Source organism: Anthonomus grandis, chromosome 7 (assembly GCF_022605725.1).
Source record: "Anthonomus grandis grandis chromosome 7, icAntGran1.3, whole genome shotgun sequence".
Classification (NCBI taxonomy): Eukaryota; Metazoa; Arthropoda; class Insecta; order Coleoptera; family Curculionidae; genus Anthonomus; species Anthonomus grandis.
Window position 1 is genome coordinate 27,664,955 of NC_065552.1, and position 27,032 is coordinate 27,691,986.

General features: G+C 36.3%; 1 protein-coding gene across 1 annotated transcript; it reads right to left on the reverse strand.

Moving 5' to 3' along the window:
* Positions 1-1,791: 1,791 nt before the first annotated feature.
* LOC126738950 (sushi, von Willebrand factor type A, EGF and pentraxin domain-containing protein 1-like) lies at positions 1,792-25,112 on the reverse strand. The gene is made up of 26 exons (XM_050444450.1): positions 24,197-25,112; positions 19,974-20,105; positions 19,653-19,911; positions 19,419-19,598; positions 18,817-19,359; positions 17,702-17,899; positions 17,429-17,530; positions 17,225-17,377; positions 16,942-17,172; positions 16,650-16,865; positions 16,505-16,596; positions 16,112-16,448; positions 15,899-16,060; positions 13,090-13,240; positions 12,849-13,024; positions 12,481-12,714; positions 12,204-12,429; positions 11,904-12,150; positions 9,258-9,367; positions 8,226-8,398; positions 7,956-8,173; positions 6,927-7,119; positions 6,699-6,872; positions 6,474-6,644; positions 2,477-2,743; positions 1,792-2,422 (listed from the first exon to the last, which is right to left on the reverse strand). The coding sequence occupies exons 1-26, from the start codon at positions 24,587-24,589 to the stop codon at positions 2,070-2,072; spliced, it is 5,691 nt and encodes a 1,896-aa protein (XP_050300407.1). The 5' UTR covers positions 24,590-25,112; the 3' UTR covers positions 1,792-2,069.
* Between the last annotated feature and the right edge of the window lie 1,920 nt (positions 25,113-27,032).

A 27,032-nucleotide genomic window follows, 5' to 3' on the forward strand; every position in this document is an offset into this window, starting at 1 on the left:
TTTGACAGAGTGTGGTATGAGGACTACTAACCAAGCTCTTCTCAATCGGCATACAAAACTCATTATTGAATTGGATCAAAAGTTTTCTTGAGCAACGAACAATCCAAGTAGCCGTCGATGGATACCTCTCCAACAAATTTAATATTAACGCTGGAGTCCCTCAAGGATGCATTCTGTCCCCCACCCTTTTCTTGATATATATCAACGATTTGCTAGGAACCACTGTCAATCCAATCTACAGCTTTGCGGACGATAGCACACTTATTTCCACATTTAAGTCCGCCAAACCAACGACAGCCGCAAGTTCTCAGAATCTTAGGCAGCAACAAGTAGCTTCAACCAACAACGATATTAGAACAATCTTGGAGTGAGGCGATAGAAATTTGGTTAATTTTAACGCTAAAAAAACGCAGGCTGCAGTATTTACGATGAAGACTAACCTTGGTGGCCCGGAGCTGGTTATGGCAGGGAAAACATTGCCAATGAAATCATCTTTACATCTTCTAGGAGTCGAGGTGAAAACAGTGTGTCCTGGCATGACCACGTTGCCGAGGTCGCCAGGGCGGCTTCCAAAAAACTCGGAGTGCTTTTCAAAACGAAAAAACTTTATACACCAGAACACCTGCTGACTCTTTATAAGGCTCAAATACGCCCTTCCCTCGAGTATTGCTCGCATGTCAGGAGCTCTGCACCCAAGCATAGTTTAAACCTGCTGGATTCTATACAGAAGAGAGCTATTCGTATTATCGACAAACCAGAACTGACAGAGAGTCTGGATAGTCTGGAGCACAAGAGAAAGGTGGCTGATCTCTGTTTATTCTACCGTTATTATCACGGTAAGTACTCCTCTGAGCTGGCAGGCCTGATTCCACCCAGGGCTGTTCCGGCAAGAAGGACGCATCTAGCAGTTGCGGCTCATCAACATCGAGTCCACCTGCCTACCCCAAGGACGTCGCTGTATCGGGACTCATTCATCTGGAGAACATCTTCTTTGTGGAACTGGCTTCCACCTCACATATTTTTCCGACGCATACAACCTACAGCGATTCAAGATAAATGCCCACAAGAATCTTCGCGCAAGCACCACTCCAAGAGTGACATAGGACTTTCCTCTTGTGCTTGTGTTTACCATAAAAATTAAAAAAAATTAAAAAAAAGCCCTATTTGACTATTCCAATAATTCCCTATTATTAAAAAGAAATAGCAGCAATTGGTTAGTTAAAAGTAGTTAAAATAGTGTGGTTACACACAACTGACTGAATATGTTACGCGCCAACGTCATGAGAGAGCGACACTACTGGCTGCCATTTTGTGTGATTATGTCCTTCCAATGTTGGTCACTTTGACAAATTTCAGTGATGCCAACCGCAGAATAATAAAAAAATTAAAGTTTTTGGGAGGTTATGGGTACAGAAGCAAAATTGATAGTTACATTTAGTTTAAAAATTTAAGAAGTTGCGTTAGTTCTGAGATTTTTCTTGTACTTTAAGAATTTCGTTAAAATTTACGGAGTTTTAATTAACTTGGGATAAATGCATCCCCTTTAAAATATGTTTTTTATTATTCTCATAAACTTGGATCTTACGAATCCTAATACCATGACAGTGATGGTCTTATTTAAATTTTTGTTTGTGTTTACTGTTTACTTAACAAACTTAGCTAAAAATAAAGGTTATTAAAATCCTATCATTCGGTTTTTATTATACCCATTTCAACAATTCTCATCTCTGGCATATATATTTTAATTTAGAACATAATTTAAAAGTAATGTCAATAAAAATGATCAGATGGTAATTAAATTTTTTTTATTTAATGGCAACAACTTGCGACCTAACAAATTTTATACTCCTTAGAGTAAAGTTTTCCAGAACATGGACAATATCCTCCAGGAGTCGTATTTTAAGAATATAACTTTAAGACACTTTAAAATTCTTGTAGTAATGTTAGTAATATTACCTCAGGAAACTTGGAAATATTATAAATCGTTTTATCCAAAATATGACAAAAATATACACTCTTTTTCACAAAACTTTATTAATTCTTAATGTAATCTCACGTAATGTATAGCTCTAACACTTAGGATCAATATCGCCATCCCACGTACCATTTTTTCCACAAATCAAAGTAAATTCAGCTTTATTAGGGCATATAATGGTAACACTATCTCCAACAAAATAAGAATTTCCAATAATTCTAGCGTCTAGTGATAGTTTTGGCTTATCACACGATATTTTGATACATCGCCCTTGCATTTTGCTCCATCTACCAAAAGTGGTGCAACGAATCAAACTCCTGCCAACCATGAAAAATCCCTCCTTACATTCATAAGTCAACAAATTTCCAAAAATATATTTGCCAGTTAATAGCTCTTTGTGTTGAAGAACCATGTTCTCAAACGATGGCGGTCTGTCACAGGTAATTGCTAAAACATAGTTTTGAAATTAAAGAGTTTATTTGTAAAGCTAAAAACTAATACCTTCACATGTCATATTAATCTCAGTCCAATATCCGTCCACGATACAAGTGGATCTGCTTACGCCGACCTTATAAAATCCAGGACGACATTTGTACTCCACCCAGTCCGTCAATCCATTTTTAACTAACGATAAGCTATCATCATCGATGTAACCGTTTTCTGGGGCCTTGGGCACTCTAGTCATGGGGCAGTTTGATTTAGGCATAAAGATTTCTTTGCGTTTTGGTTGTTTCGGTTGGCAGGTCAAATTAGAGTTGTCCCATGTTCCTTAAAGATTTGAATGTAATATGTATAAAGTAAATTAACTTGTGAAATAAATGAGAGGAAAGATCGAAATATGGAATGAAATGCTAAGTAAAATAATCAAAATATTATTTCTTACAGAACAGAAATCCTAACCAAGAAGACAATTGAAATACAGATAATATAATCTAGTGTGACTTAAGTTTAAAAAATTAATACAATGTTACAGCCTTAATCAGTAATAACCGACAAAACCACACCAAACTGTACATAACATCATTAAATCAACTGGAGTTGGAATGATACACCTTTCGATAGTGCGAAAGAGATATATCATGTCATCTGCAAACCATAGAATGCTCGATGCACAAAAATTTGCTGTTTTCTTTGCCACCCATTACTTGCCGCAGATAAAGGGTTTTCCATTTTTAGCGCTCTACGTTTGAATGAAAATAAAGGAAATTATGAAAATTATATTACAATGGTTTTATTTTAATTTTAAAGTGTATTTAATAACATCAAGTTTTAAAGATTATATTAGGCGCGGTTTCGCTGAGTCATTCGAATCTTAGAGATCCAATTTACGATCACGTTCTGACACAAATTTGGCCCAATCTCATCAATGGCACGAGTTATGTTGGCTTTTAGGACAGCAATCGTTTGTGGTTTGTCCGCATATACTCGAGATTTGACGTAGCCCTACAAGAAGAAATCTAACGGAGTTAAATCGCAGGACCTAGTGGCCAGTTGATTTCGGCACCTCGCGATATAACGGAACCTCCGGAAACCTTTCACGTAGTAAATTTATTGTCTCGCGTGCAGTATGGCACGTAGCGCATCCTGTTGCAACCACATGTTTTGCAGAATCATCCCATCCAGTTTTGACCAAAAAAAATTAATTATCATGCCCCGATATCGATCACCGCTTACAGTAAGTGCGACTTCTTCTGCGTTTTCAAAAAAAATAAAAACCGATTATTCCGCCGGGCCAAAACACCCACCAAACAGTAACTTTTATAGAGTGCAATGGAACCTGATGGGTGAGTCCCGTGGGTTTTCATCGTCCCATATCCGATAATTTTGCTTATTAACAAAACCTCTGAACCAAAAATGGGACTTGTAAGAAACTATAATTTTTTGCCCAAATGCGCTAGAACCCAGTCAGCAAATATGCAGCGTTGTCTGTGGTCGTTGGATTTCAGACGTCTAAGTAAGTCTAAGTTCTTGTGTACGACGCGGAATAGACTGTCTTAGGTACTGACACACACTTTCCCGGACTGCAGCAAGATTTTCTTGTGATCTTGTGTTTCGATTATGTATAGGCCTTACTTGGTCTACCACCGAGCCGGTTGTTTCGAATTTCGTTATTAAACTACGAATAGTTAAGTCAGGACGACTGCAGGACGATCGTGAATATCATAAATTAAACACTGTATATATCATAAACTGAACACTGTAAAATGTCACTACTGACTAAGTACTCTGCCGAGATTAACGGCTGTATCATTCTTGCTTTGGTCATGCGTTATTGTCAAAAAGCGAGCGTTAAAAATGGAAAACACTTTACAAAGCATTTCCTGCATCAATCCCTTACGTCTGCCTTGCTATCGACCCAGTTAAACCTTTCCCTCACTTTTCCCAGGGTCTTTGTGACTCCAAGATATCCTCCTGACACACCGCCATGGATTTCCTCTAGTTACTCCGAAATCGACATTTAGGCATAACGATTTGCCTTCTTTTCTATTTGATGCCGTGTTCAACTATTTTCCGCCGCAAGGGTCCATCTTCCATGATAAGAGAGTCTCATTGTGCCCACCATGTTATCAAACGATATTAGAACTTAACATTAGGAAAATACTTGGGAACTTTCGCCTGGTGACTTCTTCCCTTCCTTTAGCCAGTTTAGGACTATCTTGATATTATGATCTTCGTCTTAGTCTTTTATAACATCCTCATTTTGCCAAATATGATTTGCAATGGTTGTTCTTAACAAATGAGCATCATTCTACTCTGCCGCTGACAATGTTTGCGGTACTCTGAACAGGTTCTTCTTGAGAGGGCATCTGCATTTCCATCTTGGTCTTTTACAATCTCGGGCTTTTTGAACTGAAGTAGCAACCTTAAACCTACATGGTCAGGACATAGCAAGATCTTCCTCCCAAAGAGGTACTTGCACCAGTGCTTCTTTGCTTTGATAACAGCTCGGCGGATGACGCAATACTTACGCTCGGACTTGAACATCGTCTTACTAAAATAGCCAATGATTTTTCCTCTTGGCCATCCTGGATTTGAGATGGCGCGGCTCTTAGCCCCTCTTCTAGAGCCGGTGGTAGAAATTTTCCTGCAGGTAGATAATAGCTCAAGATAAGTGCGCTTGTCAGATAAGGGTCTCTTTTAGGTGATCGAACATTTCCTGATAGTCTTGGAACCAGTGGAATTTTCGTTTACCTTCTGTCAGCAATGATTTTGCGATCCCTCCACGTAGTGTCGGTAGTAAGTTTATAATCCCAAGAAGCTGCATAGCTCATATTTGTCTTTCGGAATTAGTCTAAATTTTTGCCTTGTTAACCGCAACTGCTTAACTAGAAACGTCGTTACCCAGATACTGCATAGCCCTCTAAAACATATTGCCATAATCCAGAACTCATCGTAACGACGATCGAACAAGACGGTTTTTTCTAATCTTTAAGGACCAACTCAACATCCACCATTGTCAATATCCGCTTTTCAAGTCTAGTCGTAAAAAATATATTTGATTCAATCAGAAGAAAGATAGCGGTCCTTTATAGTCACGTTATTTAGCTGCTGGTTATCTATACAGAATCTGGTCGAGCCGCCTTTCTTTTTTACCAGGACTACCGGTGAAGACCATGGACTGATAGATTTGACTAATTTTTGTTGACACTCTGTCGCCTTCTATCGCAGAGTTTTCTTCTTGTTTAATAAAATTTTCCAGTAATTTAGCTTTCAAGTTTTTTTGTTTTTGTTTGGTAATTGTAGATCTGGACTTAAAAAACCTTCGAAAATTTTGCTAAATAAGATTAACATAGTGAACAGGTTGTTATGAATGCAGGTCTCGAAGCCTTGGACAGTATGAAGATTAGACGATATAATTTTCAATATATTGCGAATAATAATTAAACTACGAATGCAGAATCACAATCACATAGAAGAAGAGAAGGCACTGCGTTATAACCTGTATCTCTTTGCTCTTGAGTTTTTTTTAAGGCACTGAGACCATTTTATTCGCTAGATGTAACAACCTCAATATGGACAAGCTTCGTAAAGTGAGTAATAAAAACAAGAAATTATTATCAGAATCCTCACTTGGAAGTGAGGAGGAAGGAGCATGGAGAATAAACGAAATCAGAAAGGAGGTCTCTAAATTAGGGCTAACAGAATATATTTGGTCAAACGGCCACAATATCCATTGTTCTCAAGCCAAGATTCTCCGCAGGAAGCAGTAGGAAAAATGCGAAAATTTCGGAAGCACCCATCACAAAGGAGCCAGGAGTCACATCGGCACATCGCACATAAGCCTCTAGAATAGAGTTGACATTTATACTGTTGACGGTTAGAGATCTTTAATAAATCAAAACGCTGTATTAATTTTGTGTAAAAAGATGAAGGCAATGCAATTCCGACAATTTCTTATTGAACATATTATGTTTTTTTACTTATAATAAACTGTAGACTTCCTCGTACATTATAATTATTATCATCATTGAAGTTCTAAAAATTTTTGATACCTTACCATTTTCTAAACAAGTAGCAACATCATCTCCAATTAACGTGGCGTTATCATAACACATTACACTAATTTGCGTATCTGTATCAACCATAGTAACTTTACCGGATTCCTCGAACAAGTCTGATATAATTTGAACTTTTCCATTCGGAACTATTGGTAGGGTGCATTGAATTCCTATTTAAATTTTTTAGTTTTTTAAATAGATTATTACCACATTGGTCAACTTACCGACACACTGAGGTTTTTCGGGAAACCATTTTCCATCCTCTTTACAAATGATCGTCATATTTCCTATCATTTTAAAACCATCGTAGCATTGATATGTGACTTTATCGTTGTAGAAATACCGATTTCCGATAGAATAAGCATTTTTTACAATGCCTGGATAGCCACAGTTAACTTCTAAAATATTGATTTATTAGAGACAACGGTTTATAAAATGTAAGAGAAACATACTCTTGCAGTAGGGTTCATAGAAACCTTCCCATTTGGAGGTTTTAGTACATCTTCTGCCGTTGGCAAATTTACTGTTACTCAGCTCGTAGCCTTCGTAGCAAGAGTAATAAGCCCGGTTATCTTGTAAATGCACAAAACCGTGAAAAAGTGGCTCTGGATCTTCACAAATTTGACAAAAATGTGAGGGGAGTTGCTAGAATATACAGGGCAATAAAAAAGTCCATGTCATATTTTATAAAATGTAAGTTGCAAGGCTTTTGATATTTTAATATTGAGTTACTACTAGATAAGTTAAAACATAAAATATGGATGCAAGAAACTAGTTTAATATTAGTCAGAAAAAATGGTAGTGTATCAATGTCAGAATGGTAGAATCTCAAGCAAGGTAATCCGAAAGGCTCTATTTTCGGGCCGTTCCTTTTTTACGTTATTTTGTAGCTGATTTTTTCTAAACCTTTTTCGCGATATTTAAAACAAAGCAACTATTTCGCCACCTATAATTTAGATAATTACTAACAGTTGGTAATAAACATACCAAGGGGTGAAGGGCAGCCAGTTGTGACGACTGTGGGGTTTGCTACCAGATCGAACCGGAGTGGAAAAATTGAAAAATGAGGTTAGTATAATTTTTTTCACCCCATAGGGTTGGCCCGACGAATTCAGTCAGTTTCAGTCAACATGTCCGTATTATTGACTTTACCTCATTTTTATAGGAAAATTCCTTAAATAGTACAGGATTAATGGAGTTGGTAATTAGGGGTCATTTGATACTTAAAAGGAAGAAAATAATAAGTACTTAACTCTTACATGATTTTTCATCTTCGTTACAACTCGTTGGATGAAAAATCATCGTTTTTTGAGTTTATCGATTAAAACATTTGCGTATTTTTTAAGGTAAACACTTAACTTGAATAGTTGATGTTATACCAGAAGTACAAGTTTTCTGGAGCTTCCAAGTTGGCCATTTGCATCCATATTTCGAAAAAAAATTAATAATTAATTAATCAATCACCTCTTATTCAAATTTACCTGAATGTTTCCATAAATATGGTCGGCAACTTCTGCCCAAGCATAAACGTCACCACTAATGACGTCATTACAATCATTCTGATGGGCGAGAATCTCTTCAAAAGTCAAAACTCTAGACCAAACGTCTACGTAAGCCAAATTGCCTACAAAAGACTCTGATTGACTAAAACGACCTCCTAAAGAGTCTTGCTCCTGGCCAATCACAAAATAGCCATCAGCTGAAATGAATTAAAGGATTATTTACATTTCAATTGACATGTATCAATTTACCTTCTATCTGAGTATATGGTGCTAAATCAATTCCATTTTTAACCATTGCTCCGTCGACGAAAATTTGATAAGCGCCATTATCACTGCTCCACATACTGCATACATGATGCCAAAAACCATCATTTAGCACCACATCTGTTACAACGTGCTGTTTGTTTATGTAAAATACTAACCTGTAAGAAATATTATAAAGTAATGAATTGTCTCAATCTATATCAGTTGTAGAATCATTGAGAATCAATGATACTAAAAACTGAGACTATTGTTTTCAATAGAAATGAAGTAATTCATAGAGCAAATCTATAATAGTAATCAATCTGGGTTGTGTCCGGAGGTCCCTTGTAACCTCTTCTCATTCATATCACCTTGTCACTTGCTTATTGAATCGCTTTGTATTCTTGTACTTTAAATATCCCCTTAAATTTTGCGTACTTTTATCTGAATAGATTAATAACTTCTTTTATTTATAGTAAAACACTTAAATCAAAAGTACCAAATTTCTTATGGAAATGGCTACTAGCTCTCTTAATGGTCTTCAAGAGCTATTCGTATAGAATTGGTCTGTTTTCATGGCGTTTTTTCCCACCCATGGTAGTTTAGTATGTCGTATATTTAAGATAGCTATTGTGAGATACTTCAGCTGTTCAGGGAAAGTAATTGACAACATATTATTTTTCATTCTTTTAACTTAGTGCAGCGCAAAATCTAAATATTGTTTCGGCATTGTACCGATCTTATATGTAAGAACCTAATGCTTATGTGGAGTTGACCGTGAACCAATTAAAGCTTAATTGCAGTAAAGGGGAGACTAAAAACTAGGGCCCAAACAAGTCGTTCGGGTTTATAACATAATTTTTGTATTAATATTAAATTTTATTAAACCGTAGATATAAAGAGTGTTCAACAGAATTGTGTTCTTATATCTATGATTAAATATAATGCAGCTGATGATATTGTCAATATGTCAGATGAATAGAAATAATGTTGACAACAAGATTGAAGGCGGTTAGATCGATGACGTTATATTCTTACCCTGTATAATCGGTTAATGTAAAAGCGTTATCTGTAAACTTATTAGCGTAGGATACGAGGGTGCCGTAATTGAAGTCGTCATTGGTTTGCATCCAGAGGCAAATGCTTATCTGAAATAATTACAAAAACATGATGTCGTTAATTTTGTTTTCTTTTAATAGTCATTAGGTGTAGAAATGTTTAATTTTGGAAAGGCATTTTTACATTTTATACACAGGACTTAATTTTTCCAATCAAGGTTGAATTCAGCCCCATTCAAAATGACCCAGGAAAATCTCTGGGATTTGAATAGATCATAAGAAAGAGTTTTATACATTTTTACCTAATATAATTAAGCAAAAGAAATTTTTTTTAAGATAATTGGTTGGAACAAAAATCTCATAATGGTTCTGGGACCACTAATAACAGCGATCTTAAACACTTTCAGGCTAAAATTAGTCGTAATAAAACAAAACTTGATTGCAAAACAGGACATAAACTTAATCAGACTCTTTCGAAATTTCTATTAAACAAAATAGTTTAATAGTTCCTAAAACTATTTGAAATCACTGCAATTTAACTAATAGATAGCACGTCATGTATGAATGAATTGGCACAGTGGGCAGCCAAACAGGCCATTATGCATATGGGTCTCCTGATGGACCTGAAGATTTCCAAGCTCTGGAAACTCATAGCTTTGGAGAAGCCAATCAGTCGGTTGAGTAAAGAATTTTATGTAGCTGGTAAACCATAAGTGTTGCCTAGATATTTAAACTGAACACTCCCCGATGACGTGGTTTGCAGATTTTTTCTCCTTCCCAACACCAACGGCACTCCGGGTTATCTGCAACATCTCGGGTGTGGAGGTGGCGTCTTAAATGCCAGTGTCCAAGTAAACGACTTGCCAGTATCCGGATTTCGCGTCTCTTTAAGTACAGTAGTTGTTTAATGAGACAGGTAGAGAGGTAGAGAGGCCATCTGTGTGCGCATTGGCCTGTCTCATGCCAGGTGGTTCCGTCCATCTTCGGAAGGTCTCTCTATCAAACAGACTCATTGATGCAGCAACGACACATTTCGCTATGCCGATTATAGGTTAAGAGTCTACTTCCTTGTTACCAGCATTGCCTGAGTAACAGGCCAGACGAGCTAAGCCCTGCAGCCCTTCTTCACCAGTTCCTCTAGAACCTTTATAGACTACAGTACAAGCTTGAAGCTCACCTGTTCAGCCTTAGGCTCTGCTGTCTGAGCAAATTGATACGATTGTATTACCGTATCCACATTCTAAATAAATGTTTTGTCCTAAATTCACCTTATTACGACGTATAATTCCATAGGACCGTACCTAATATTACAACGGCCTTTAACATGATTACTTCTAGTTAAATAAAAAAGTGTATCTTGAACGGAAATATTTTCTCATTGCCTAAAAATGGCCAGACTAGTTCATATCTTTAAATTTGGAAAATCCAAGGAACCTTCAAATTCTAGACCTATCGTCAATAATATCTAAGTTGATTGAAAACTTAGTTAAATATAGGATAGCGAGTTTTATAAGATCGAATAATATTTTTAGTGTATCCCAATTTGGCTTTAGGACAGGGATGAGTACAAATGACGCCATATCCGGATTTCTTTATAGCCTGTATGACCAGATTAATGGTGGAAGAGTTTCTGCGACGGCCTTTTGCGACCTATCAAAGGACTCTACTTGTCTTTCTTATGATATTCCGAAAACTTGGACTCTAGGACTTTACGGGCACAGCTTTCCGTGATATAGACAGTAGATCTCTGCACTCCTCTCTGTTAGTGGACCTACGGAACTGAAGATGTGGTTTTTGAAATCTTTTAGGTTACTGAATTTTAATAAAACTCAAGTTTTATATTTTAAAAGTCACATTAGCAATGTAGCCATTCAGAACATTGCAATTGCCTAGTTTGACAGAGGCAGTTGTCTTGGTCTAATCATAGATAAATGACCTTATGTTTGGACAAAATTTTATTAATCTTGCCAACAAGGTGTAACCTTGTTTGTGGGTTGTTTTGCTGTAGATGTAACTACTCGGGAACTTGATCCATCAGTTGGTAGATTAATCTATTTTACGGTGATTGAGTCACGTATTAGCTATGGTTTTTACAAGCACAAGCACTTCCTTTTTTCTTTAGAGTAAAATTCAGGGATTCATGTAAGCCTCTATTCATCCAAGAGTGCATTTTTATCATCACGAGGCTTCATAATGGGAACCAAAATAAATGATTCACCTTTGAAGTCACCATGTATACTTCGTTAGTCGTCGTTTATTAGGTTCATTATTATTAAAAGATTATAAAAGGATAATTACTAATCAAATATAATCTTACAAAATATATGCCCTAATAGCATAATATATTTTATGATCATTCGCGGAAGGTTCGCGTAGATATTAACAAGCATTTTATGAATATTCTGCAATATATCTGACATTTGTTAAGAAAACAACTAAAAATTAATCAATTATTAAGACAACATTTTACTCCTTTATAAAATACCATTTTTTTTAAACCCTCAAAACTATGCAATTTCTGCACGTTTGATCTAACATTTCTACACCTTCAAGACTATTTTTAAGACGACTAAGATTGGCTAAGTTGGCTAACTTGTTAGCCAATAAATTCAATCAAATCCAATACCTCACTAAGATTCTTTTCAAAACCTTTCCACCTCACAAAATCGTTAATGTTGGAACTTGAAAACTGCAATATTAGGTTCGTGTCTCTAGTGAATTCACAGTTTTCACCGTAGTACAATTTCGGACACAGACATTTATACGAAAACTCCCCGTTACGGCACAATCCGTTATTCTGACAAGGCAAGTTTTGACAGTAATCGATTTTCTGCTGGCAATCCGGTCCTGTAAATCCTGCTGCGCAAACGCATCTAAGAATCAATATAGTAAGTATATTGCTCAAGACAAATAAAATAAAACTAACTTGTAATCACTTCTGGTAGTATTTTCCTTCTCTAAATTAACACATATACTATTATTGCTTGTACAAGGTTTATAATCGCAGGGCACCAAATTGCATCTTCTACCCATAAAACCTTTTGCGCAAGCACAAATGAAACTGGAACTTGTTTCGGTGCAAGTGCTATTATTTTCACAAACTAAATTATCGCAAAATTTCATTTTTTGCTGGCATAAATCACCATAAAATCCTTTAAAGTAATTTAGTTAAAAATTTCTTAATATAGCCTAGTATAACTTACCAGGAGGACAAACACAAACCAATTCGTTCTCTTCAATATTTAGGCATGTTCCGCCGTTCTCGCATTTCAAATTGCAAGGAATTTCCAGATCTTTTTCTAGGACATTCTCGCATTGCCTTCCGAAATATCCTTCTGCACACGTACAAGAATATCCACTGGAATTAGTAATGCAGGTTCCATTATTTTGGCAGGGTTGCGAATCGCATGGGGAGAAGCGGCTTTTGCAGTAAGGACCTTCAAGATAAATAAGACTTATGTTCTCCTTTGGTGGAGGAGCACTTTGTAAAAAACTTAATTAATTTAAGTTATACCGATAAAATGGTCATATTAATGAGTTGTACCTGTAAATCTTGGGATATTTTACTTACCATAATATTGATCAAAACATTCACACGAGAACTCATATTCATTTTCAATGATGCACTTTCCATTGTTACAAATGTTTAGTCTTAAGTTGCATAAATCTTTGGCTTTGGGAATACAATCTTTGAAAGATGTTGAATGTACTTTTGCGGTCGTGAATCCGTTGGGGCATGGATTACAGCTAGAAACAGGTCGAATAGCTAAAAACATGCACTTATATTAAGAATAATTATTTTAAGGCATTACCTGAATGTTCCATATCCTGCCTGATAGCTTCCAACAGGACAAGATTTGCAATAAGGACTTAAAGTCGCTCTCTCTATAGTGCTCGTATTATTCGATTGTCTCGATACTTTAATTTTCTTTTTGCGGGCGTAAGTACCGGGAGGACACATTTCTAAAAGTTGCAAAAAGCTTGTTTAATAGGCATTTGTTCCATTATTTTCTTATATTGAGCAAAATCCTATTTTCCCAAAAACTAACAACAGCAGGCAAAAGCATTTAAAATACTAATTGGGAGTAATATTAGGGATAATTTCCTTCAAAGAAAATTGCGAGCTTATGCAAGATTATCTACGTAAACGAATAGCAAAATCACTACTGCTGGAATATTTAGTAGAAGCTATTGACCTAAGATTACATTAAAATGAGGAATTTATAGATACTTCGATGTCAACGCAATTTTTAGAGCCAACGGATTTATACTCCGAGGAAAACAGACCAGTGTGGCAAAACTGTACATTGAGAGAGGGATCCTTTAGCTTCTATTGTGCGATATGAAAGAAAACGAACTCTATTTTAAATCTAAGCAGAACAGAGATTTATACCCACAGAAGTATCGTAGAAGATTGGTGAAGTTGTTTTATCTATAAAAAGTGCAAAGACGGAAGATATCAACTCTAAATCTTTTCGGCAAGTCTCTTTATTATTTGCGAGGGAAGATGAGTAATTTTTGGTGACATTCTTGATGGAAAAGTAACCTAGCACACATTGAATATGGCATCACTAAAAGTACAGGAGCAGTAATCGTTCACAAAAGGTCAGTAGAGAAAACAATTCAACAATTGATAAGTCAGCGAGACGAGGTTGCATATCTTCACTCAGAGAACATTTTGTCAAAGTTCTACCATTGTTTAAATGTTCCAAGCCTTGCAAATATTCTTGCATTTTTATTTGAAAATGTTTAGGAAATATTTGATATTGATATTTTTTGACTAACCTTATTTTAGTTTATAGAATATATACGACTGGTAATTTTTTTTCTTAATTGCTGCAATACTTATACATTAACACGCTACAGGAAATCTTAGACAAAGGCTTAAGTTAAGGATAAAAGGACATTGCTTCTCCGTTACCACATTTATGTTGACCGATAGATCCCGAGCCCGAAGGTTCTTGTTCTAGTCTCTTTTTGGCTTGTGACTTCCTATCGCAAGTTAATACATTAATTTGTGCACTTAAGATGTAAGTTGTTTAAACACCTGTTTATTTTATACACGTTTAGAAACCCCGTCATTTTGATAATACTCGGACAAAACTGAAAAAAGGGAAAATATATGCGCTTTATCGAATTAAGGACCCTTTTGTAATTTATGCCTTGTATCCGTACAAGCAGATTTAAATTCTTATTATTATAAAGAAACTTTATTAGCAATTTTACAAATTTGATATTCATTAATCACAAATTCATAGAAAGAGTATGGCAGAAGAGTATGCAGTCTTACTATAGTCAACCTTACTATTGTAGATATCAAAAAAATCTAAGAAATGCTTGGAATTTCATTTTTTTTGTTATGTAATCAACTACTATAAACCGCAGATGCAAAAGCATAATTTATCTACAATATTTGGTCATGTTCGAATATTATTACGGTCTTTGCTCAAGAGAGAAAGAGAGAGGAATCCTTTAAGTTAAGACATTATTGATGACAAAATACTGTAACTTTGTATTACCATAAATTACCCAACCCCAAATGCAAAAGGTCCGCTACAATATGTATCGCAATGTTTCGTCACGTCCACACTTTCTTAAGTACCAAAGCATCCCATATTTTAGTATGTGATCTCATGTTAAGATCGAGATATTTATATTTATTCGTATAGAGTAGACAAGGCAGGCATCCTTTCTAAATCAGGAGTTTACTCTTTAAAATGTGACGATTGCAACGCAGTATACATTGGCCAGTCTGGAAGAAAAATCTCTACACGCATTAAAGAATACGTAGCGCTTTTTGAAAATTTTAAAATCACCAATGTCAGTGATACCAAATCAGCGTTTGCAAATCATTTGCTGGCCTCTACTCATAATTTTTCTCCGGGGGTGGGAGCTGAAATGCTTCATGAATGCCCTAAAGGTAAGAAGCTTGACCTTCTGGAGAAAATGGAAATTACAAAAGCTAAAAAGAGTCCTGTTTTCGTGTGTGTGAATGACGTGTTTACTTTTGAACCTAATTTAATTTTTAACAATTTAATTTAGCTAAGTATCGTTTAACATTTTTCTTGTAGTGTAGTCACTTTCTTCAATTTACATTGGCTAACGTGTTAAGTTGTTTTAGTATTAGGTCCGTATAGCCGATAGGTTTTACACGTCTTGTACTTATAACCTTGTTGTACCGGGTTCGATTCTCGTTGAGTCTATGTTGTTGCGTTCCACTTTTTAATTTTTTATTTTTTGCTTTGTACAATTATAACCTTAAAATTATTGTTTATTTATGTACTGTGAAGTGTGTGGATGGCTTCTAAAGGTTTTTTTTATTGTTTTATATAAGTTTTTAGTTTTGTTTAAGTATTATTTTTATTTTAGGCCTGATGATGCTCTAACTAGAGCGAAACACGTGTAGCCCGTTTAATTACATGTTGCGAAACCGTGACTTTGTGTTTTTCTTTATTTTTTTGTCAATTTCGTATGGTATAAATAATATTTTGTTGATTACTTAGTTTAGGTTGATTGCGTTCAATAGTTTTGTAAGTCATGCTTAGTCAAAATAAAATAGCCAAATATAAACTTTTAGATACATAAGTACCCCGATAACCTCTAGTAGAAGAAAACCCTTACCTCTACACTCACTAAAACTCTTCACGTGCATCTTTCTGGTCGAGTGATGCTCGGGACATACTATACAACTCGTTTGACCAACTTTATCATTATAGGAGCCAAAATCGCAACTTTGACAAATGTTCGTTGTTATATTGTGAAACGTCCCTCGAGGACATTGAACTAAAATGAAATAAAATTTGAAAAAATTTCCCTAATCCACAAAATACTTACCGCATCGATTTTTCCGAGGTATGAACCCATTTGGGCATATAAATTTTGCCTTCTCTAGTCGCATAGTTCCGTTTAAACCCGGTACGTTCACTTCCTTAAGGTTTGTTTCGTTTATATATTTGCCCTTGACTTGGAATTTCATACTGAGGCGGTTTTTCCTTTTCTTATGAATGCGCTTGGAAACAACTTCCTCCTCTCGCTTTTTTCTACGCTTCGTTGAGGCAAGCTCATTCGTATCTTCTTCGGCTTCTTCCAGTTTACATTCAGATTGTAAATCAATCAAACAGTCGCCGTAGCACATTAGATTTTCCAGGGTGGATTTAAGGTTATTTTGAATCTAAAATTAAGACATAGATGAGCGAGACATGCACTTTTTGTTAACCTAGTATAGACCTTTTCAATTTCGTCAGTATTATTGCAAGATGTACCACCGCCCAAGTCCATATCAACATTTCCTTTCTTTTCAGACTCACCATTTACGATAGCTACATTAAAAAAATGTAGAACTTTCTGTCGTTAAATTTAATATCATGACTACCTGAACATTCTGGATAATCCAATCCATCCTCGTTAAACCATAATGCTTCAGCATGGTTACAAAAAAAAGTGGTGCTGTTGTTTTCAAGATCAGATATTGGAAGTGGTATCGCATAACCTTCGGCACATGACAAAATGCATTTTACGCTGTTATTTAGCAGTGTTTCGCATTGTAACTGGCCGTTGAGGGGCGATATTAGGTCTAGACAATGAAATTCTAAAAAATTGTTTTTTGAATACTTTTCCCTACCAGCAAATCTTTGAAAAAATGCCATTGAATTGCTAGTTATTACCTTCGACAGTGATATTTATACGACATATATTTACATTTCCAGATGAATCATTGGCAGTGTAAGTCACTTCAGTAGTACCAACCTCGAAACTGCCAAATTCGTGAGATTTTGTAACTATTACATTTTGGGAATTATCAAAAATATTGGGCTCATCCCAGGTTATGTTTTCCTTTGACTTGCTCTCGTAGGGTGGAGGGCTGATGCAGCCTTCTATTGTTGGCGGTTCGATGTCTACATGAAAAAAACTTTAAGTTGTGATTTATAAAATCTATTCTTATTTTACCAATTATTTCAACATAAAAATGACATTTGGCCACATTATTAAATACATCCTGAGCAAAGTAAGTTACACGAGTGGATCCGATTGTGAATTTGTAATCGGCTGGTTTGACTATTGTAGGCCGTATCCAGCTTGTTACGTTTTGTCCAGAATTATCTAGAAAAAATAGGTATACCACTGATTTGGAAATTTAAAAATATTATTAACCTGTAATTACGGGTTCTTGCCAGGCAACTTGTCCATATTTCGCTCCTGGTATCGTGTTACCGGTTACGTTATTAGGACAGTCTAGGTCTGGCGGGGTTACATCTAGAACATACGAAAAGCTGCATCAAAACGTAACGACCACATTTTTTTCTGTATAACTTTAATAGCATAATTATATAACTCCAACAATTTTTTTGTTGTGGAAGTGCATAAGGATTTTCCAGAAGTTTCCTACATCATTTGACAATTAATAAGATTTGCATAAAAAATTACCTATACAAAAAGTTTCATCCTCGTGCTTTTTTCCCCACAGTCCGTTACTGCCGCACACTTTGTCAGTAGGCCCCGTGGCCCAAAATCCGTCTCTGCAAACAATTTTGCAACTTTTTCCATAATCCTGTTTTCCAGAAGTGCAAGATCTGGGTTCGATCCTGGCATAGTTTATTTGGGAGAGTTTGCTACATTTTGTTTCTATAAAACATACTAGTAACTGAAAATCTGAATTCTTACGAATATATATTTAAATTATACATAAATAATAAATAAAAATGAATCAGAAAACAATATAAGTTTTCTATTTGAGGAAATAGTACGACTGTAATCTTCTAAAGGAAGTGAACTAACGATATAAAGATTTCGAAACTCAAGAGTAATCTTTCAGATGTCAGTGATCATCGCACTGGTCTCTGCTGCATTTGTCAGTCCTTTGCAGATAGTCTTCAGGTTCTAATAGGAATAAGAAAAACCTAAAAGTACTGAAGACGAACATTATTTCTGGAAGCTGATCTACCTAGGAATAACAAGTCGAGCTTAGTTAACTGAAGATAAGGTGCTGGTGAGAAAGTCTTATCTTATCTATAACCCATTCTTAATATGTCATCCTGATATTCAATAAAACATTAATTTCACTATGGAGTTCTCATATTTTGACTAGTGTCTTTTCGGTTGGTCTTCATGGCGGTTGATATAAATAAATTGTAATGCATTTAAATAAGAAGATCTTAGTAAAATTATGTCTAGTATTAGCACTTGTTGTTCTTGCTCTTGCACTTGATGTTCTTGCCCTTAGTTATATCAAGTTAACTCGGTTTGAAGTGGAAAACACAGATATGCCAAGAAAACATAATTTGTGTTTTATACCAAAGATATTAAGATTTTGATCTGAGACCGGATCGACGTTCTATTGCATTCTTGATACAACGTTCCATAGAGAAACATTTACAGACGTGTTCGACTAGAGTATGTATAAGGATAAGGCCTCCTAAACTATTTTTCTGATTCATCAAGGGCCTTCAAAGTCGTTAGAAGGCATGGAAGTCTGTTGCATTAAATTACTTAATTTAATACGCTTCACTTGGAAAACTACAAATAAATTAATATTAACTTACGTTTACAAATTGTTCTTAATCCGTCCCACTGTGCTATTGGCAAACACGTTCTCTGATGTGATCCAATAAGTAAGTGTCCCTTGTCACACTCAAACGTACAAATTGTATCGACTGGCAACTTTTTCTCACTCTTATCGTAAATTACTCCCAGATCCTCCTGCTTGCATTCCACAGATCCATATTTAGGAGTAGGAGGCTTATTGCAGGTTTTCACCTCACAAGTGGGATCTGACCCACTCCAAGTCGCATTGGCTTGACATAATCGGATACTGTTACCAACCATGGTATACCCTACCTCACATCTCATGCCACAAGCACTGTTTAATACATTATTGCACTCCTTTTTCTTTACGATGTAGCCGTGTTCAGGGGCATCAATTTTTGGACATTTTAGTATTTTGCAGCCACCTTTTCCATCATCTTGAAAGCCTTTTTTGCAGGTGCAGCTCTCTATTCCGCTTGCTGGCGGTATAGTGATATGTTGGATATCCGGGCATGGTAAACAGAGATTGGGGCCATCTGAGTACGTTCCTGCTGTACAAGCTAGAAAAGAAAAGTAACATTTTTAATAGCAGATGATGTTTTTTAAGCGCATGTCTTACGCATGCAATCATTTTTCAATCCAGATCCATAGTATCCTGGTTGGCATGTGCAAGAATAATGTCCGGTAGTGGTGCCGCATGAGCACTGAGCGTTCTGATCGCAACAATCTTCACCCTCTTCGCACAGTTTATTGCATGGCTGATTTACCCCTAACGGTATGTAATCTCCATCGGATAGATCTAAAAAAACACCTTAATATTGCTGAGCTCTAGCTTAAGGTAAAATATCCTTACCGACATGTAAAGCGCGCCTAGCCAAACCTTCAAACTCCTCAAAGCTATCTAGAAGGTAACTGTAAAACTCCCCAGGATTAGACGAAAGTTCGTAGAGTTCCTTGTAATTGCCATTTCGGATACCAATGGTGAATATGGTGGTTTGGTTATTTTTTAAGGCAATTGATAATGGGACAGGATCCTCGCCATTGGAGTAACCGTCCGTCACCAAAAAAATTATTTTTTTCGAGTCATTGCGATGGGACGAATCGAATATTTCCTAAAATGACATAAATGCCACGAAAAGAGAGAATTAAACAATTATTTGAAAAAAAAACTTACTTTGGCCTTTTGGAAAGCGCCCACTGTATAAGTTTCTCCCCCCGTATATTCTAGACTCATCAGCTGGTCGTTTAGCAGAAAACATTTATCGTGATCTTTGGATGGCAAGCTTATTCCATCAATATTTTTAATCTAAGAAGAAAAATGATTATATCTGCACAGTCTATTGACTTTTTTTTACAAATTTTAATTCTTTTTATGCAAGCTCTTATTAAGCTTTGGTCAAGTATCACAAGTCACACATATTTCATGATATACGAAGTTAAAATACAATTAACTGAATGAAATTTTTTGTAGTTTCAAGTTCGGCCCTGTCGCATCATAGTTGAAGTCGGTTTATTAGTTACGAAATGCAGAAGAGTGTTAGATCATAGGTAGAAACTAAACCTAGCTGAAAAATCACCTAGGCTATAATCAATAAGTAACAATGAGTTTAAAGCCTGCCATGTTTATAATTAGAGCCTTGAACAACTTCGACATCAGGCACATAAAGGCACCCCAATATAAGTTCAAAAAAAACGTAAGTTTTCTAAAAAGACTAGTAAATAAGGGATTAAGATGTCAAGACATGAGAAAAAATAATTTTTTTATAACAATCTTAAAGTGAAAGGCGGTATCATGATAAAAGCATACCTGGTCTGATATACTGACTTAATCTGGCTATTAAGCAAATAAACCTTTGACTAATTTGAACCAATAAAGACTCAGATGCCGGTATTTATGATGACGAACCAAGGACAAATCGTTAATCATTCTATATTTGTCCCAACTGCATAAAGGCTGAAGAAACTGTAGTTATGATCAACACATTAAATGTAGCCTGGGTTCCAAGCCACCACAAAACAAATAAGGGAATGGATAAGCCAGAGAAGGCTCAAGTCACATATTAATAGGCCCCCCAGAGCCTGAGTATTACAAAGAGACTTTAAAGCCACAATTAAACGCTGGTTCCACAGTTGGTATCCTCGTTGATTATTCCAGGCACCAAGAGATCGACAAGCTAAATGATTTACAAAAACATAGAAGCCTGAATTTAGCACACTTCTGCAGATCTACTATGGTAAAGTTCGACAGACTATAAGCTAAATAATCACCTGCCATTAAAAATAATAATCTCAGAAGAGAGTCTCTGTAAGCTATATCAGGACGAAGAAGAAGCCGATGTTGTAATTGCGAAGCATTATGCAGGCTTAGGTTCCAGCAACTGTGGGAGGCAAGTCCAGAAGCATACGTAGATTATATAGACAAACTGGAGTCTAATTACAAAGACAGGCTGATATAAAGTCTCTAAATACAGTTTGGAGAAGCTACAATAAATCTCCGGTAGTAAAGGTCTAAATACTTGTTAAAGTAGGTCTAAAGAGGTTATTGATATTTTGAGTCAAGTCTAATGATTTTGTAGTAGGGAACACTAAGTACACTCAAATATTAACTTAAATTAGTTAATATTCTGCAAATGTTGTATGCTATTAGGGGCACTAACTTTTCCACTTTTTAATTATTGCGAGGGAGCGGTTCTATGGGTGTCGAATTTTGAATTCCGCCCATGTTATAGACTTGTACGACTATTTTGTCTTTTTGATTCTAGATACCTCAATTATTGTAATGAAAGTAAAAAAGCAGCAGTTGAACGGACTTTTAATATCAACTCAATAAATAAACTGAATTATAGGAATATACTGTATTAGAAATAACTGAAATATATAGTTTACCCAGATGGGCAAAAGTTGGCTCGGGCCTGTCTGCATCCGACATTGTGATTCGGAATAAAAAACAACTGTTAGAACAATAGATGCAATGTATTCACTTCCAATTTTTCCATATAATGTAGTTAACTGAAGGTTGGCATGCTGTATCTCGTTGTCTTTCAGTCAACGGTTCTGAGAGCTGACATGTACGAAAACTCTTAAAACTGTTAAACTCTTAATGTTAAACTCTCTAACTGTTAAACTCTTAAAACTATTTGCAATGCTTGAATTGAATCATAAGACATAGAACCACTGCACTCTCAACAAAACGGTTCGTAAAATCCTTCAAAATATTGTTGCTTACATAAATTTTAACCATTTAGATTGCGCTGCTTTTGATCAAGATCTCTTTGGAGTTCCCAATCAACAGGACGAGAGGTTTTTCGTCCTACAGAGGTGGATGATAAATTTTACGTTTTATTGAAAATGTAACTCTGCTTTTTGACAAACATGCGCTAATGAAAAAGTTACAGAACGAAAAGCTTCTTGATTCACCATTACCTTACGGGAAATATTTACGACTGGAGAGTTTATAAAAATATTCGCAATATGTTTATAACTACTACAAGAAATAAGAAAAAAGGTTATTTAACTCTTTTACAATGAGACAAAAAGGAAAAAGCATTATAGCTTGGCAGAACTTGACGTCTACAGTAAGGCGAGAAGCTGTTCTTATCTTCTAGGTAGCTTAAGCCTCCCTTAGAAATTTTAAATTTAGCACGACGTTTCGATTGGCAAGTATCTCCAACTGTTATCAAGTGTAAATTGAGCGCAATAACTACTTTACAGGCTTATTTTATATTAGAGGTACGTGTAGATGCATGAATCTCATTAGACAATTATTAGACAAAGACATGTTTTCTGCTCCAACTGAGTATGCTCTGGCACATTGTGTGGCTAAAAATTTGCAAATGTCTACAGGAATAGTCAATGTTTTCCGCAGAAAGTTTGGAAAAAATTAAGAGTTGCGTCGGTCTAACCCTAGACTTTCTACATGGTTATAAAGAAGTAGAGAATCCAACCAATAAGGATGTTGGCATGCTTTGTATTCTCCAAAGGAGGAGTTGCTTGCCGAGGACCTAAGAAGCCTGGCAATTCCCAAGATGGCAAGCGGACTCGATAACTTAGACTGGAGGATGAGATAAAGTATATTAGAAGTAGTTTTCAGGCTTGTAGGCATGCAAGCTCTAGTGAAGTGGTATATTCTTCCACGTCGTTTGCTCTCTGGAGAAAAGCGTGGATTGTCATTTCTAAAAAACGTCCTATTAAAGATTCTATCTTTGGCATCATGTCGGCACGAAATAAGCTTAGGGTGGAGGCAGAGTAACAATCTTAACCGTCGCGAATATACCAGCTGTTCTCCGTCATTCAGGAATAACCTCGATGGAGCAAATGGTAGGTAAACAGCGTGACATCTTTGGAGACACGTGGAGTGTTATCGATTCTTCCGGGACAATAGTTAATATATAAAGAGCCTTATTTACTCCTAGGACGCTAGTTGTCAAAGTGGGGAAGCACTTCTAGTACCTCTGTGGGAGAAAGTTCCTGCTGCGAACTGACCATGCAGCTTTAAAATAGCACCTTCAGTTTAAAATCGGGAGGGTCAAGTTACAAGATGGATAGAGAGGCTACAGTAGTTTGACTTTGATACTGAACACCGAGGGGAAATCCATAAAAATACAGATGCCCTGTCAATAAAACCCAGTGCAGAGGACTGCAAGCTATAAGCATACCATCGTTAACTATACTTGTCGAAATGAGGATCTTAAAAAAGATCAAGAAGGAAATTCCGATATCCATCCATCCCATAAAGAAAGAGAAGAAACTAACTTGGGAAGAAGTTTCCCTTTGAAAGAATTGTTTTTGAAACGATCGTTGGCCGTTTTCCTAACCAGAAGTAGAATATCATAATCGTGATGCACTATTTCAGTGAATGGGTTCAGGATATTCTCTATCAAACCAGGAAGCCTCTACTGTCGCTGATTTGGTCTACCTTTAGAGGTATATTTAAGGGCAAAATTCTGAATCCAACTAAATAGTAGCAATAACGTATTATAGTAAATCAGCGGACTATTTTTGTGCATCGAGTGTTTTAATTTACACCTAAACGAAGGATAAAAATGCTATACTATCTTCATGATCAAAATCGATATTAATAAAATCAATGATAATCTCGATATTCACAAGTTACATTATCACTGATTTTGTTCTCATTGGCTGTAAGTAAGTTAAATATAAATGTTAGATTCTGAAACTACCTTCAGTTGTAAGACTAATAATTTTTTATTATTGCATTTCTTGAAATGTTTCCTTTAATTCTCTTGCAGCCATTACTTACGTCAGAAATATACATGTGATGGTACAAAAAGGATATTTCAGGCATCTTAGTCGTTTATATTAAATATTCCTTGGTAATAATAATTTTATTTAATTTTTATGAAAACAAATTTTTAAATAATTTTGACCTTTACTTACCGTGTTACTAGGTGAACTAAAACTGACGACAGCTACTCTAGTATGATTATAATCTACTGTAATATCGCTCAATAACTTCTTGATAAATTTCAGTTCACTTAAGAAGTTCTTATCGCCAACGCTCGAACTGGCGTCCACCAGAAACACAATATCCAGTTTCTGAGAAACTTTTAAAAAATCTACGTGTCTTTTAAAAAGTTCCCCCAACACATCCAATTTCGACTTAAAAATCTGATTTTCGAGCTGCTTTCCAGATTTGATTTTATGAAGTTTCTTATTGCCGAAATTGAGAAATTCGCTGTAGTTATTTAGGGCGTCTAGATTAAGTTTCTCCTGAAAACTGAATTCAGGCAAGAGAATTATTACGAAAATTAGAAAAATGAACCGGCCCATTTTTTGCCGAAACGCTGTGTTAGCCGAGAGTTTCAATTTAAAACTGTCTGACTGTTAATATTTACATCTGCCTTACATCTGGAGAATATAATCTGGATAGTATAATTGAGTATTTTTTTGCTTTCTTAGAAATGGCGCCTACTGATTGTCTGGCTTCCGTATTCTAATCGTTGGCAATTCGGGCTTGTTTAATTTGTTTTCCCTTAATTAATTCCTAGTATTTGTTTTAGTTTATTTTTAAATAATTAAAAATGATGAACGTATACATTGATATATTTTTGTGCTATACAAGGTGTTTTTTTAATAAATTATGGAATGAGTTCCTCACTTGATATATTTGCGTTCATTTTTGAAAAAAAATTCCTAATTTAACAATCACTTGCCGTCATGGCCAAACTTGCAGAAGAAACTATTTTGTCGCATCACATATAATACAAGACTTTTTATTATTGAGCATCTGGAAATATGCACTCCTGATAAATCTCTGCACCAAAATTCTGTTCGGGATATTTTCGGAAAACAACCCTTAGATTAGATTAGATTAGATTAAAATAAGGGTGAAGTTTCACTGCGACCTAAAAGATCTATTGTGTGCCCCTTTCTAATTACTGCTTGATGTTATTCTCAAGTCAAATTACTTCGTACAATCCTATGGCTTTAATAAAGGCTAATAGTTGTGACGGTTCCAGTAATGAGATATTTCCTTCTGGAATTTCATAATTACCGAGGTGCATGGCACGACTTTCGGCAACTGTTTCGCATGCAGTTACTAGGTGTTCTGGGGTCTCTTCCTCTTCCCCACAGAATCTGCATTCACCTGTCTGTTCTAGTTTTAGTTTCTTGCGGTGTTCTCGAAGGTGACAGTGCCCTGTTAGGAATCCTGTTACAATCCGTAGTTTAGTTTTAGTTAAACTTACTAGAGCTTTAGATTTTTTTGGGTCGAGGGTTCCAAGGAACATCTTGGAGTGTCTCAACCCTGGATGATCATCCCAGAGGCTTTCTCTGAGTTGATCCTCCATTTTTGTAAGCTCATATAGGTAAGTATTCTTTCCTATGCCGCAGAAAGGTTCCGGTCCTACAAATTGAGAACCAGATCCCTTTTTTGCCAGAATATTGGCTTCTTCGTTACCTTGCACGCCTGTATGTCCAGGTACCCACAATATTGTGACTTTGTTTCTCTTTCCTACCTCATTAAGTTTGCCCAAACAGTCTCTTACCATTTTAGAACTGATGACATGTGAACTCAGTGCTGCTATGGCTGCTTGACTGTCGGTGAAGATTGCGATGTCCTGCTTGAGGTAGTCTTTGTTCAGGATTAATTGAGCGCATCTTTCTATAGCGTGTATTTCCGCTTGAAAGACACTGGTGTATTTTCCCAGTGGCTCTGAGTATTTGGTGCCAGGCCCAAATACTCCAGCTCCTGTTCCTTTTTCGGTTTTAGAACCATCTGTGTACCATTTGATAGTATTCTGCTTAAGTGAGCGGGCGACAGATCCATTTTCCCAGTCACTTTTGCTGTCAATTTTTGTACTGAAATTCCTAACAAAGTGATATTCCCGAGTTATATCGTCCTTGGGAAGATCGAACAGGGGAATGGATCTTGTTTGAGATACCCAGGCTCTCTGATCAATGTCCCTACTGTTCGTTCTATCCCCTGCTAATCTGAACATGGCCCTTTTAGCAGCTCCCTCTACTGCCAGGTGAAGAGGTGCCAGGTCAACTATGACCTCCAGTGCTGCTGTGGGGCATGTTTTCATAGCTCCTGTAATGCATACGCATGCAAGTCTTTGAACCTTGTCAAGTTTACGCCTTACTGTACTTAACTTTGTAGTGTCATGCCACACCACCGCCCCATATGTGATTATGGGTTTAACCATCATGGTGTACATCCATCGCAGTATTTTTGGGGAGCATCCCCAGTTTTTACCCGCTAGGTTCCTACAGATCATAATGGCTTTAGTGGCCTTGTTTACTGTGAATTCTAGATGCTTGTTCCAACTAAGCTTACTATCCAGTGTCACTCCTAGATATTTTACTTCATCCGATGTATGTACAACTTGTCCGCCCAGGTGGATGTCCCTGGTGGGTTGCATTTTCCTTTTACGAGTGAATGGTACGATAGTAGTTTTCGCTGAATTTATGCTCAGCCCCACTGATGTGCACCATTCTTCCGTGATGCTTAGGCTTCTTTGTATGAGGTCGTATAAAGTGCCCTTATACCTGCCTTTGACTATAATAACGATATCATCAGCATATCCTATGCAGGTGAAACCGAGATTTGTCAATATCTCAAGTAGTTCATCGACTACTAGACTCCATAGTAAGGGTGAAGTTACCCCTCCTTGAGGCGTGCCACGAGTAGTTTTGATGCCTGTGGTCTGTTCGCCCACAGTAGTCTCAGCCGTACGCGTGGCAAGCATTTGACAAATCCATCGGATTATGG